The following is a 16,054-nucleotide window of genomic DNA, read 5'->3' as shown; positions in this document are numbered from 1 at the left end:
AACCTAGTCAGAGCAAGAAGAGGAACAGGGTCAGCTTCTTTTCTGTTTACATGGTAAAGGTTTCAAGAAATATTTTTGCTACTGACTTTACCATGGAGAATAGCATTATTGAATTTAGACACAATGAAACAAGATATTTTAATTTAGTCCAATATATAGTAATAAAATAAATCAAAGCTTTAACTAGTCCTTGGCTCACCACCATGGTCCTAATCTACATTTCCCTTCACGTTAATTGATATTTCCCTCAAAATAGGAATGCTTTGAAACCGGTGTACTTGTTTTTATATTGGTAGTTCATAAACAACACTTTTTGTTTCTTTAGACTTATCACTATGAGAAACAATGAAATGAGGCCTGGGCTATCACAAAGCTTAGACACTAGATTTAGCATTCTTGCCACATATTATAGAAACTTAATTTAACTCATTTTCATTTTTTTCCACCCTTGTCTGCCTTCTCCACAGGCTATATATTGATGGTCCCTTTGGAAGTCCATTTGAAGAGTCACTGAACTATGAGGTTAGCCTCTGCGTGGCTGGAGGCATTGGAGTCACTCCATTTGCGTCAATCCTCAACACTCTGCTGTATGTCATTTTGATCCATTATATTAGTCCACATAGAGAGCTGTCTATTTCAGACATCTCTTTTAGTAAGAAGTAATTCCTTAGAGAATTCTTCTACTTGTTCAAAAATCTCTATTTACCGATTGATATGGGGAATAAATGAGTGCTTCTCAATATGTGGTCTATGGTTTTCAGCATGTTCTCTTGTAAAATAACATCCTTATCACAATTATGCCTTACTCTGTCCTTTTCCTCTATTAAAGTCATTCCACCGGCCCCTATTTCTCTGCCTTCTCATCAGGGGTAAGTGGCATTACTAATTCATTTAGTCAACAAATATTTTTGACCATTTATGTGCGATTGATCTTACAGTTACTGGTAATATTACAATGACTGAGTAATGTCTCTGCCCTTGAAAAGTTTAATTTCAAATAGGGCAGGCAAAAAATAGACCAGTGAAAAATTCACAAGTAACATCATTTCAGAAAGTATTAGAAGTGTGGTGAAGAGAAGAAAGATCAATGGGATGTAGACATAAAGGGTCAGGGTTATAATAGAGGTATCGTCAGGAAATCCTCTCCGAGGAGATGACAAACGAGCACATCATTCCTGGGTCTGTTACTCAGCAGATTTATAGCAGATTGAAGAATAGAAATTTCAGAGGTAAGATTGCTTACGCAGGATATACTTATTCAGTTATTTTAGTTTTGGTTTACAAGCAAAAATTAATTGACAGGGATTCTCATGAAACCACAAGCAAAATCTGTTCCATTCACTTTTCAAGAAAACACAGTTTTCTTTAAAAGTCTGTTTTATGAAGTATGAAAAAAGAAATAATAATTTGAGGTGATGTGTTTGAATGATATTTTGATTTTAAAAGCTTGATATAAATTTGGGACTTTTGGGAGGTTCTTTAAAAAATAACTATATTCCAAGCCAGAAATCAGTTGTTTCTGAAAACATATTGCAAGTTATTTGGACACCTAAAGTTTAAACAAGGGAATAATATTTTGTTAACCTCAAATTTACTTCATAATTATAAGGAGGAATCCAGACTTGGAATTGTGAATTGCTGGAATGCATTACATAGTAGGTGGTTGTGAAATCTCTTTCTTTAATGATTATTAAGAAGGGGATAAACAACCAGCTTTCTGGAATGGTTTTGGCTCATTTTGTCTGGAACCCAGGGCAAGATGACCATTGGCGCCCTTCTGAGTGATAGAATTAGCAGAAAAATAAGAAAACTTTTTTCCTGAGATGCAGAGCTGATCCAAGAGTTTAGTTTATTGCCTTCAAGTGGAAATGGGTAATATGCATATAGTATCCACAAGCATGAACACTTTAATTCATGGATTATATTATATCTCTGACTCCGTATATTGCATTTGAAATTAATTTGAGAGTTAGAGTAAGTGGTGTATCAGATACTAGAATGTAGATGACTGTTTTCTCTGTAGATTACTTACTAATAGGAAGCAAAATTTCAAGGATATAGGGATTCTTAATTCTTTTGCCATCATAATCAGTCTTGTGTTATTTCACTTTTAAAGGGATGACTGGAAACCATACAAGCTTAGAAGATTGTATTTTATTTGGGTATGCAGAGATATCCAGTCCTTCCGCTGGTTTGCAGACTTACTCTGTGTGTTGTATAACAAGGTAAACTTAGGTTTGTTTTTACTTTTGCATTCTCTTTAATTTTAAAAGTAGCCATTTTATTTCAAATTATAAAATAATAGGTGCTCGCTATAGAATAATATGCAGAGGAGTCAGTCAGTCAGTTCAGTTGCTCAGTCGTGTCCAACTCTTTGTGACCCCATGAATTGCAGCATACCAGGCCTCCTTGTCCATCACCAACTCCCGGAGTCCACTCAAATTCATGCAGAGTTGTAGTGAGGAGGAAAAATATCCCTTAAGCTTAAAAAAAAACAGAGATAGAATCTTTTAATAATTTGGTGCACATCTTTCCAGATATTGGTATCTGTGAATTTGTATATCTAAGACATGTTTTAACATAGAATGTTTTAACATGAAAATGAATGCATATGGTTGGTAATATATGCATATCAGAAACATATTATGCAAATATGAATGCAAATGGGATTGTGACTGAAGACAGATGGAAGAAAACATCTGCAGACAATTACTGCTACACTTTTCAGCCTTTATTCTCATAGTCATATCTACAACTTCAACATTCCAAGTGGATCATCAGCCAACTTTTGGCCCAATATACAGAATTTCCAAAATCTCAACTTCTAAGCTGTATTCCTTCCAGAGATGAAAGCAGGCATTTTCATCTATCTTACCTGCAACTTTTACTTGTCTATTAATATATCTATTTTTAAGTTATTCAGGTAATACATACATGCATCGTTGCTACAGATTTTTGTAAAAATCTACATGAAGCAACATCTCCATCCAATCCACATAACCAGACGTTACTCATGAGCATTCTGAAAATTCTATCATACTATTTGTATTGTTCCACAAATTGCTTTTTTAAAGTGTATTTCTATCTAACCAGACACAAAAGTGTAAATATTGTGTGATTTCTTTTATATAAGGGACCAGGGGTAGTCTAATTCATAGAGACAGACAGTAGAAGGGTGGTTGCCAGAGGTTTCCCAGAGGGCAAATGGGGAGTTACTGTTTAAAAGATATAGAGTTTCAGTTTGGGAAGATGAAAAAATTCTGGAAATGGATTGGTGATGAAGGTTGCACAACAATATGAATATATTTAATGCTAATCAACTGTATACTTAAAAACAGCTAAAATGATCAAGCTTATGCTATGTGTATTTTACTGCAATAAAAAAAAAAGCGCAGATTCCTGGGACTCACCAAGGGCCTGCTAAATCAGGAGAAAAAAAACAGAGAGACGAGAAGCCACTGAAAGGATTTGAACAGACTGATATGATTGTAGGTCATCTTGAGAGTATATGTGAAAATACAATTCTCGGGGTACTGCAGCTTCCAGAGGAGCAGAAAATGAGTAATAAGTCAGGAAAGGAGATTAATCAGAGTGGCCAGTGAGGTGGTAGGAAACCAAGAGGTGGTAGGAAACCAAGAGGTAGTAGTTCTGTACTTAAGGTTAAGAGAGGAAAATCTTTCAAGAAGAGCATCATCGCCACTTTCAAGTGTGTGTTTTCTCTAGATTAATGTCTAAAACTGGACTTCCTGAGTTGGAAGCTGTGAGGACTTCAGGAATGAATTTAAATTTGTAATAGGTACTGACAAAATGTCCCCCAAAGATGCTAAACAATTTACCTTTCCACCAAAGGATATAAGATAAATTTACTCCAAACGTTATATTACCGATCTTTTACATTTCTAGGGGATCTCACTGTATTTTTCCTTGAAACAAATGAGATTGAACCTCTCTTCCTGTGCTTATCAACCACTTGTATTTCTTGTTGGAGTTCCCATTTCTACCTTTGCCTGTTTTTCTAGATTAAAACTTTCTTTCTTGAAAAGATATAGAACTTATAATTGGATCCAAGAGCACATTTAAATAATAGATGCTTTATAGGGCAAGTAGCAGAGCAGGAAAGGAATAAAGGAAATAAAAAATATAGAAATGGCTGGATAGTCAAAGTAGTTGAATCTTAAAATTTCTTCTCAAGTTTTTTGGTGGATATGTTTAATCCTTAGGAATCCATGGAATAAATAATATAAATGCTTAGAACTAGTGTAAACAATGTGTGTTGATTATTTTCTACACACACCTCTGCACACCTGTTTTGATTTTTCACATCAAGAGGATGGAGATGGACACAGGTCCTTCGACCCTCTGAGGATGATGTTGAAAAGGCTTTTATTGTCTTCTGCATTTGCAAATGAGTTACCAAATTCAGCATGTGTGTGTGTGTGTTAAAAATTAGTATCTACTGTCTACAATGAGGGATAAGCTAAAATGGAGACATTGATATTTAAAATGTGTTATTTATTTCTCTCTGGAGTCTGTGGGCACCGAACACATTATTGATGCAGCAGTTATTGGCGTGATCTCAGAGCAGCATCCCAGGAGACATTTAAGACAAAAATCAATGCAAGTCATGTGTTTTGTGAGGGGCTGTCCATTACTGGCACTTGGAAATTCCTCCATTCCCTCACAGTTAAGATTCGTGCTGCTGCTGCTGCTGCTAAGTCACTTCAGTCGTGTCCGACTCTGTGTGACCCCATAGATGGAAGCCCACCAGGCTTCCCCATCCCGAGGATTCTCCAGGCAAGAACACTGGAGTGGGTTGCCATTTCCTTCTCCAATGTGTGAAAGTAAAAAGTGAAAGTGAAGTCGCTCAGTCGTGTCCGACCCTTAGCGACCCCACGGACTGCAGCCTATCAGGCTCCTCCATCCATGGGATTTTCTAGGCAAGATTCGTGCACCCTGATTCAATTCCTAAAGGGCTTTAAAATGACTTTAGTGTTTGGATATAACTTGAGGCATCTGTGGCATGGAATATAATGATTATATTTTAAGAATATTATGGGTTCTGAGAATCATCACTTACCACTTTCAAAGTAAAATAGGTTTTTATTGGGATTTTATAATTTGGCAGTGCCACCTATCAGAGAATGTGTAGTTTTAGTTCTGGAGGAAACCTGTGAGATGCGCTCATTGTCCTAATGAAGAAACTGGGGCCTCTGTAAGTTGAGTACCTCTCTAGAAGTCTCAAGGTCAGACGGTGATGACAATAGAAACATGTTTCTTAGTCACCTGTCCGGTGCCCTTACTACTGTAACAGGTGTCAGAGGGGTGCTGTGACCTCACTTAAGTCACTCGGTATTTGCAAAACAACTTCTGCATTCCCAAAACTTTGAGTTTGAGTCCCAATGTATCCCTTAAAAATCATTGTTTTCACGCTCTATAAAAACAGTTGTTGTTGTTGTTGAGTTATTAAGTCATGTCCAACTCTTTGCAACCCCATGGATGGTAGCACACCCATCCCCTCTGTCCTCCACTATTTCCTGGAGTTTGCTCAAATTCATGTTGAGTCAGTGATGACATCCAACCATCTCACCCTCTCTTGCCTTCAATCTTTCCCAGCATCAGGGTCTTTTCCAATGAGTCACCTCTTCACATCAGGTGGCCAAAGTATTGGAGCTTCAGCAAGCCTTTCCAATGAATAATAGAAACAGTACTTGCAATCAGTTGATTAATTTGCTGCAATAAGATCCACCAAAACCGTGCCATCTCCAGCAAACCTACTGTGCACACTGATGCTCAGGAAATAGTTTGGCTGCTGTAAATGTGCTGGTCTCTTCTAGGCCTTTCCTTGGGTTCTCACATCAGATACTCCTCTCTGTTCTCCAGAGTGTACCGTGGTTGTGTTCCTTCCTTCTCTTCTGATTTTGATTTCTTTTCCTTCTCTTTAGCATTTCTTTGTTTTAGGGTGATAAAAGGAGGCCCTAAGAAAAATAATATTTTTTTTAGTGTAGATTTCACAAGTCAGGATTCAGCCAGAGCAAGGCCAGGGTCATGAGCAGATTCATTGTGCCTTCTGGATGAAAGAAGCATGTTGGTCAAAACCCTGTTACCCACTTTGTTGAATTCACTGTTCTTCAGATATTTTTCTTGGTCCGTGTATTTTTCAAGCTATCAAAGTGTGTGAGAGCTTTCCCAGACGCTTTTATTTTGGCAGATACACTCCGTGCCTCATACATTTTTATATAAGGGAAGTCAGTGCTGCATAGGAGGAAGGAATGGTTCCATCCCTACCTTATTTGTTTTCATTTGTTTTGGTTTCTGTGATGCCTAGTATGCATCTTGTGTATCACTTTTGACTTTTTTGTAGAGAAAAGCATGTTCTTTATGAGTGAAATCTTGAGTAAAATTTAGAGACTCAGCGAATAAAATAAGAAATAAGTGAGAGGATTTAAAGGAATATTACTATAGTATTTAGCATATTTGATTTTGTGTCTGTGAAGATAGCAGAATTGATCCCATCCATTTCCTTCATTATAACTAGTTAAATCTGTCAGGGACAGGTTATTAATGTTAGAATGCCATGTGTGTGGTGCACGTATATGTGTGTGTGTATACACATTTGCTCGTAGATGTTAGCTGTGGTAAGACCAGATACATCTTAACAGATTGCAGACTCACATATGTTAGGTTAGGAGAGAGTCTGTGAACACAGAACACAGTTTAATGTCTTTTTACTTTTATGTCCTCTCAGTTTTGGCAAGAGAACAGACCTGATTATGTCAACATTCAGCTGTACCTCAGTCAGACAGATGGGATACAGGTATGTGACTGGATGTTATTGTAAATTAAACAAGTCTCTTGAGAACAGAAGATATACTGTAGGGGCTGCGCTGGAAGGAAATTTCTGCAGGTGGTTTGAAGAGACGATTCCCAGAGGAAAACCACTTTTGGAATGTATCCAGCGAACTCATGGCTCACCCTTGAAGTCAGCCGTTTTCTGCCTTTCATCTGTCCTCACCTGGGACTGATGGACCTTTGAGCTCATCTCTCTCCTTTTCACATCACCTCACCTAGAGATGAGAACACAAGTGAATAGTCTTGTGATCGTATTCATCGAGGGGAGGTTTTATGTGGCAAGAGAAGAGAAGGTCATACACAATTAAGCTTGTTTCTCTTCAAGGGAAACTAAAAAATGAAACATCCATCGTGCATTATTTCCTTCACTGCTAGATGCTGTATTGAGCATCTCATACACATTATCTCGTGTAATTCCAACAGATTCAAGAGGTAAACGATATTGTGACCCCCATATCATAGGTGAGGAAACTGTATATAGACAACATTGAGGAGATATATAGCCATATAAACCTGGGTATGAATGCTTTCACAAGTTTTATTGTTATATTTTCCATCATATATTTTCTGTAATTCTTTGAATGCAAAATATGAATGCTTGTCTGTTACTTCAAAACTAATCTAAGCCTATTTTTTTAGTCAGATTTCTACCCTACTTGGTATGTAAAAACATTTTATCTTGTACTGTCATGAAGCAAATCAGTAACATTATGCCTCATGGTTTTGCAGTGATTAGGATAGGAAGCATAAATTACATCTGGTTCTCAGTTTGTCTCCCTGGGACTCGGACACTTTTTTTTTCTCACTTGACTCTCTTTACCATCAATTCAGATCTAATACTCTTGTTAATTGCAAACAACAGTCCATTAGAAGTTGTTTTTTGATAGATCCCAAATTTGGGGCTCTGCTTTATTAGACTGTCATGTTCAGGATCATTTCCCCAAATTTATGATGACAGTTTGCAGTGTCTTACTCATATAATGAGCCAAATATGACAACTTTGCTGTACAAAAATGCTTCAACAAAGCTTATGTGTTGCGCCCTCTTTGAGAGTAGGCAATTAGAATGCATTCTTTAATGCTGCAGTTGCTAGCAACTAACTGAAGTCTAGGAAAGTCAGTCATTTGTACTAATGGTATTCAAGAAGATAATTGATTTTAAAGGGAAAGAGGGAGGAAATGGTGCTTCTAAATGGTTATACTTAATAGGTTGCCGTTTGACACTTATATTCTTTATGTCACAGCAATTTGGTAGGAAGCCACAGCAACAGGAAAGATGATGTTATAGAAATGAATTATTTGCCCAATTCTGTGTCATATAAAGCATAGTGCTTTCTTTTTGGCAGAAGATAATTGGAGAAAAATATCAAGCACTGAATTCAAGACTTTTTATTGGACGTCCTCGGTGGAAACTTCTGTTTGATGAAATAGCAAAATGTAACAGAGGGTAAGTACTATTCCTCAAAAAATTTGACATGTGGCTAATGATCCAATTAAAATATTAAAGATTACTTAGTAATGGGTTTGAAAATTACAGAGTCACTTAAATACTCAATTATCACTACTAAAGATGGAAGCAAAGCTAGAACTACCTCAAGTATCTGTAATGCCAAATAATTAAAATTTGGCTTAAAAACAGTCTATAAATACTTATTTATGAACCAAACTGTCATACCTACTTTTAAATTTGCATAGATCCCATAGCATAAATTAGGTCATCATTGGGAAAGTTTTTGTAAATCACATTAGCAAACAAGGGAGCTCTTCAAATAGTTCTGATGCACTTAAAAATTAGATTTTTGGTACATTTTTACCAGAATGAATACATTTTTAAAAAACTGTTAGTTTTTAAAACTCTTAGAGATTTTAATATTTCTCTAAATCAGAAATATTTTCAAACATATTTTTTCTTGGAAGCTATCAGTTCAGTTCAGTTCAGTCGCTTAGTCGTGTCTGACTCTTTGCGACCCCATGAATCACATAACACCAGGCCTCACTGTCCATCACCAACTCCCGGAGTTCACTCAAACTCATGTCCATCGAGTCAGTGATGCCATCCAGCCATCTCATTCTCTGTTGTCCCCGTCTCCTCCTACCCCCAATCCCTCCTAGCATCAGACTCTTTTCCAGTGAGTCAACTCGTCGCATGAGGTGGCCAAAGTATTGCAGTTTCAGCTTTAGCATAAGTCCTTCCAATGAACACCGAGGATTGATCTCCTTTAGAATGGACTGGTTGGATCTCCTTGCAGTCCAAGGGACTCTCAAGAGTCTTCTCCAGCACCACAGTTCAAAAGCATCAATTCTTCGGTGATCAGCTTTCTTCACAGTCCAACTCTCACATCCATACATGACCACGGGAAAAACCATAGCCTTGACTAGACGGACCTTTGTTGGCAAAATAATGTCTCTGCTTTTTAATATGCTATCTAGGCTGGTCATAACTTTCCTTCCAAGGAGTAAGCGTCTTTTAATTTCATGGCTGCAATCAGCATCCGCAGTGATTTTGGAGCCCAAAAAAAATAAAGTCTGACACTGTTTCCACTGTTTTTCCATCTATTTCCCATGAAGTGATGGGACCAGATGCCATGATCTTTGTTTTCTGAATGTTGAGCTTCAAGCCAACCTTTTCACTCTCCTCTTTCACTTTCAGCAAGAGGCCTTTGAGTTCCTCTTCACTTTCTGCCATAAGGGTGGTATCATCTGCATATCTGAGGTTATTGATATTTCTCCCGGCAATCTTGATTCCAGCTTGTGCTTCTTCCAGCCCAGCGTTCCTCATGATGTACTCTGCATATAAGTTAAATAAGCATATAATTCTATAAAAAAATCTTAAGAGTTATGGGCTGTATGTCTATGATCTGAAGAGATTACAGTTGATAAAAGCATTCATTTTTGGGTACAGACTAGGGAGCCTGTTTGGTAATCTGTAAAGTTACCATAGTGCAGGGCAATGATTTATACAAACTCTAAAAGCATTTTGAAAACCATATACCCACTCACACATTTTAAAGTTGGCATTGAAAAAGTTTTATCAGAACTTTAAATAGTTCCAAAGGCTGCAATTTCTAACATATTGCAGATACTGACATTTTAAAATTAATATAACTTTTAAACATATCTGCTGGAATCTAAATATCATAGTTTCTCGATACCAACCTTATATATTTGTGTCTTTGTAAGTTTCATGGTCAGTTGGAAATTTTATATCACCCTTTTTTCTACTGGAACTAGAACTTCTATCCTGTCTAACCTGCAGAATTTTACCAAATTCAGTATAATTTTGCACTTTAATGAATCATACTTTTGCTGGTAAACTAAACACACTTACACAATAAGAATGTATATAAATTGAAGATTTAATTTTTAAAATTTCCTGTGACTCTAAGGAATCAGTGATTTTTTTTAATAATTATTAATACATAGTTGATTATAATTTTGAAGGTATATTTTGATAAATATAAAAGGATATTTGATTTTAATTGAATGAGGCAGCCTGTTAGATGAAAAGTTATTTTTTAACCACAGTTTCTCAATTTATGGATGAATATGATGTTGAAATAATCTCTGATTCGTCATGGTATTTGGCGTCACCTTCAGAGACTTCGTTTTAAGAATCATGGTTTGAAACCCCTTAAGCAAAATCTAAAAAGGAAAATAGTGACCCATGTAATTCAGACTGCATCCATGTTTGAAAGCATTTCTGCATTTCCTTCCCTTCATGAATAACTGTGGGTTAAAGATGAAAGCATTTTTTAGAAAGCAGAGGTCCTTTGTAACATACAAGGTTCTAGTTAAAGGTGAAGTATCAGATAAAGAAAAAAGTCAACTCAGTTTTGGTAATATTCTTCCCATTCTTTCTTCAAAATCACCCACCTTAGATGAGATAATCTTCTCATACTCACCTGAGTCTTCCCATGTACCACAGACTCCTTCTTCCCTAATGACATTTCAGTTCAGTTTAGTTCAGTTCAATGAACGCCTATGATGTACTCTGCATATAAGTAAAATAAGCAGGGTGACATTATACAGCCTTGACGTACTCCTTTCCCTATTTGGAACCAGCGAACTAAAATGGACTGGAATGGGTGAATTTAACTCAGATGACCATTATATCTACTACTTTGGGCAAGAATTCCCTAGAAGAAATGGAGTAGCCATCATAGTCAACAAAAATTTCTGAAATGCAGTTCAGTTCAGTTCAGTCGCTCAGTCATGTCCGACTTTTGTGACCCCATGAACTGCAGCACGCCAGGCCTTCCTGTCCATCACCAACTCCCGGAGCCTACACAAACTCATGTCCATTGAGTAGGTGATGCCATCCAACCATCTCATCCTCTGTTGTCCCCTTCTCCTCCTGCCCTCAATCTTTCTCAGCGTCCGGGTCTTTTCCAATGAGTCAGTTCTTTGCATCAGGTGGCCACAGTATTTGAGTTTCAGCTTCAGCATCAGTCCTTCCAGTGAACACCCAGGACTGATCTCCTTTAGGACTGAATGGTTGTATCTCCTTGCTGTTCAAGGGACTCTCAAGAGTCTCCTCCAACACCACAGTTCAAAAGCAGCAATTCTTCGGTGCTCAACTTTCTTTATGATCCAACTCTCACATCCATACATGACTACTGTAAAAACCGTAGCTTTGATTAGACAGACCTTTGTCAGCAAAGTGATGTCTCTGCTTTTTAATATGCTGTCTAGGTTGGTCATAGCTTTTCTTTCAAGGAGCAAGCATCTTTCAATTTCATGGCTACAGTCGCCATCTGCAGTGATTTTGGAGCCCCCCAAAATAAAGTCTGTCACTGTTTCCCCATCTGTTTGCCATGAAGGGATGGGACTAAATGCCATGATCTTTATTTTTTAGAATGTTGAGTTTTAAGTCAGGTCTTTTACTCTCCTTTTTCACTTTCATCCAGATGCCCTTTAGTTCCTCTTTGCTTTCTGCCATAAGGGTGGTGTCATCTGCATATCTGACGTTATTGATATTTCTCCAGGCTATCTTGATTCCAGCTCGTGCTTCATCCAGCTCAGCATTTCATATGATGTACTCTGAACTCCAGTACCCTTGCCTAGAAAATCCCATGGACGGAGGAGCTGGTAGGCTGCAGTCCACGGGGTCACGAAGAGTCGGACACAACTGAGCGGCTTCACTTTCACTTTTCACTTCCATGCATTGGAGAAGGAAATGGCAGCCCACTCTAGTACTCTCGCCTGGAGAATGCCAGGGATGGGGGAGCCTGGTGGGCTGCCGTCTATGGGGTCGCACAGAGTTGGACTCGACTGAAGCGACTTAGCAGCAGCAGCAGCACTCTGCATATAAGTTAAATAAGCAGGGTGAGAATATACAGCCTTAATGTACTCCTTCAGACAAGTATTCTTTTATTTTCACAGTCTGGTGCTGAAAACCTGGATAGTTTGTTTCTTTGTTCTGCTTGTTCAGCTCAATTTTAAAACCAAACCCCAAAACAGTAGAGGATCATTTGCAAGAAATTACACTGGGATATTTGGTTTCTTTGGTTAGTTCTCCAGAGTTCTGCTTTGTTACACTGTTCATATTGTGAGGGATTTTGTATGTTTGTTCCGTTATTTGTTCATTTTCTTAAAAAGACAAAGCTGATTTAAGAGGAGCAAGTATGTACCAGGTCCTGTTGAGGCAACAGTGTTAATGCAACACTTCCACTCTGTGTTTTTGCTTGGGGCAGGCACCTAAACTGCATTATTTTTTTAGATTTTTGTGTAGCATTACTAGGGCAAGAGTGGATCAACATCTTAAGGGCTCATTAACTGGAAAAAGGCACTATTTAAATAGAAGTCCCCATTTTAGATATAAAATTTTGGTTTACTTCATTGACATAAATTCCTGAGAGAATATAAAGAAGTAAAAATAGAGAAAGAGAGGCATAGAAATTGGCACAAATGTTTGAGAGTGTTCTCTTCCTTGTATGTCTTTTTAAAAATAATTTATTACACCTGAGATTGAGTTTCCTATTGTTTATAATAAAAATGTATGTCATATCTTAACTTAGTTGCATGTACACATCATGTAAAGGGGAAGATAAATAACTTCATGTGACCTTTGGAGGAGAGAAAACTCTTCTGTGATTGGATGAAGTATCTGAGACATCTCTATATTTTACTACTTAATGGTATTTTGAAAACAAAACAAATTAAGTGTACCTAGGTTTGGTCTCTGACATTTGTTCCTGTATCCCTGGGTCATGTCACTTAAACCTTCTGAATCTGTAATACAAGGAGTGAATAATCTCTAGGAGTAAATAAACTTTCATTATATGAGATCACACGCTTTAATATTGCATGGAAGAAACAAGTGTTGGTATAATAGGAAAATATTCAAAAATATATTGAACATTTATGGAACTAGTTGCCAACATCTGTCCCCAAACAACATTATCTCCTGGCACATAAGTTTGTCTCTACCCATCTCTACAAAATTTTTGTAGGTAAATCTCTAGATGGTTGTTGGATTGCAGTAACCTAATTAAAATATGTGCAAATGAATTACAAAGATGCTTCAGCAATATGTGAACCGTAAACTTCCAGATGTTCAAGCAGGTTTTAGAAAAGGCAGAGGAACCAGAGATCAAACTGCCAACATCCACTATATCATGGAGAAAGCAAGAGAGTTTCAGAAAAACATCTATTTCTGCTTCATTGACTATGCCAAAGCCTTTGACTGTGTGGATCACAATAAACTGTGGAAAATTCTGAAGGAGATGGGAATACCAGACTACCTGACCTGCCTCTTGAGAAACCTGTATGCAGGTCAGGAAGCAACAATTAGAACTGTACATGGAACAACAGATTGGTTCCAAATAGGAAAAGGAGTACGTCAAGGCTGTATCTTGTCACCCTGCTTATTTAACTTATATGCAGAGTACATCATGAGGAACACTGGGCTGGAAGAAGCACAAGCTGGAATCAAGATTGCTGGGAGAAATATCAATAACCTCAGATATGCAGATGACACCACTCTTATGGAAGAACTTGAAGAGGAACTCAAAGGCCTCTTGATGAAAGCGAAAGAGGAGAGTGAAAAGGTTGGCTTGAAGCTCAACATTCAGAAAACAAAGATCATGGCATCTGGTCCTATCACTTCATGGAAAATAGATGGGGAAACAGTGGAAACAGTGTCAGACTTTACTTTTTTGGGCTCCAAAATCATTGCAGATGCTGATTGCAGCCATGAAATTAAAAGACGCTTGCTCCTTGGAAGGAAAGTTATGACCAACCTAGATAGCATATTAAAAAGCAGAGACATTATTTTGCTAACAAAGGTCTGTCTAGTCAAGGCTATGGTTTTTCCCGTGGTCATGTATGGATGTGAGAGTTGGACTGTGAAGAAAGCTGATTGCCGAAGAATTGATGCTTTTGAACTGTGGTGCTGGAGAAGACTCTTGAGGGTCCCATGGACTGCAAGGAGATCCAACCAGTCCATTCTAAAGGAGATCAATCCTGGGTGTTCATTGGAAGGACTTATGCTAAAGCTGAAACTCCAATACTTTGGCCACCTCATGCAACGAGTTGACTCACTGAAAAAGACTCTGATGCTGGGAGGGATTGGGGGCTGGAGGAGACGGGGACGACAGAGAATGAGATGACTGAATGGCATCACCGACTTGATGGACATGAGTTTGAGTGCACTCCGGGAGTTGGTGATGGACAGGAAGGCTGGAGTGCTGTGATTCATGGGGTCGCAAAGAGTCGGACATGACTGAGCGACTGAACTGAACTGATATGAATGAAAATTTGTGCAAATGAATTACAAAGATAAATTGTAGATCTTGAAAAGTTGTAGGATGTCATTGTTAGTGAAAGTGACATGGTAAAAGCCTTCAAATAACACAAAGATCTCCTACAGTTAAGGTGAAAAGACAACCTTCAGTATGAGAGAAAATAATAAAAAATGAATCAACTGACAAAGAGTTAATCTGAAAAATATGCAAGCAACTCCTGCAGCTCAATTCCCGAAAAATAAACGACCCAATCAAAAAACGGGCCAAAGAACTAAACAGACATTTCTCCAAAGAAGACATACAGATGGCTAACAAACACATGAAAAGATGCTCAACATCACTCATAATCAGAGAAATGCAAATCAAAACCACAATGAGGTACCATTTCATGCCAGTCAGAATGGCTGCTATCCAAAAGTCCACAAGCAATAAATGCTGGAGAGGGTGTGGAGAAAAGGGAACCCTCTTACACTGTTGGTGGGAATGCAAACTAGTACAGCCACTATGGAGAACAGTGTGGAGATTCCTTAAAAAACTGGAAATAAAACTGCCATACTACCCAGCAATCGCACTCCTGGGCATACATACCAAGGAAACCAGAATTGAAAGAGACACATGTACTCCAATGTCCATCACAGCACTGTTTATAATAGCCAGGACATGGAAGCAACCTAGATGTCCATCTGCAGACGAATGGATAAGAAAGCTTTGGTACATATACACAATGGAGTATTACTCAGCCATTAAAAAGAATACATTTGAATCAGTTCTAATGAGGTGGATGAAACTGGAGCCTATTATACAGAGTGAAGTAAGCCAGAAAGAAAAACACCAATACAGTATACTAACACATATATATGGAATTTAGAAAGATGGAAATGATAACCCTGTATACGAGACAGCAAAAGAGACACAAATGTATAGAACAGTCTTTTGGACTCTGTGGGAGAGGGCGAGGGTGGGATGATTTGGGAGAATGGCATTGAAACATGTATATTATCATCCGTGAAACGAATCACCAGTCCAGGTTCAATGCATGATACAGGATGCTCGGGGCTGGTGTACTGGGAAGAACCAGAGGGATGGGATGGGGAGGGAGGTGGGAGGGGGGTTCAAGATGGGGAACACATGTACACCCAGGGCAGATTCATGTCAATGTATGGCAAAACCAATACAATAATGTAAAGTAATTAGCCTCCAATTTAAATAAATTAAAAAACAAAATAAAACAATAATAAAATTTAAATCCCATTTTAAAAAAGTAAAATAAACTACTTAACAATTGGATGACAAATTTTTTTTAAAAAATCATAGATTGTGCTTTAAAAATAATGTTTCTGTTGTGAAGTATTTGAGATAAGCCTTCAGGAAATCTGCAAAATTTGAAAATCTAAATCTGCATTTGCCTATGAAAGCCAAGAAAGCAAATGGTATCTTCTCATCATAATGCAGTGTTGACAA

At 37.8% G+C, this 16,054-nt stretch overlaps 1 protein-coding gene across 3 annotated transcripts in view; it reads left to right on the top strand.

The window, feature by feature from the left end:
* NOX4 (NADPH oxidase 4) overlaps nucleotides 1-16,054 on the top strand; it is a 198,727-nt gene that overhangs the window by 165,629 nt on the left and 17,044 nt on the right. For all 3 annotated transcript variants that reach the window (XM_055416177.2, XM_055416176.2, XM_055416179.2), the window contains 4 exons: nucleotides 468-587; nucleotides 2,117-2,225; nucleotides 6,746-6,814; nucleotides 8,195-8,295. In XM_055416177.2, the coding sequence (XP_055272152.2) occupies nucleotides 468-587; nucleotides 2,117-2,225; nucleotides 6,746-6,814; nucleotides 8,195-8,295 (399 nt within the window). The remainder of the gene's footprint in view (nucleotides 1-467; nucleotides 588-2,116; nucleotides 2,226-6,745; nucleotides 6,815-8,194; nucleotides 8,296-16,054) is intronic.

The sequence above is a fragment of the Moschus berezovskii genome, chromosome 25, assembly GCF_049115385.1.
Source record: "Moschus berezovskii isolate FMDL1 chromosome 25, NW_MosBer_1.0, whole genome shotgun sequence".
In the NCBI taxonomy this organism is placed as follows: Eukaryota; Metazoa; Chordata; class Mammalia; order Artiodactyla; family Moschidae; genus Moschus; species Moschus berezovskii.
This window is presented reverse-complemented; position numbering and strand designations above follow the sequence as displayed.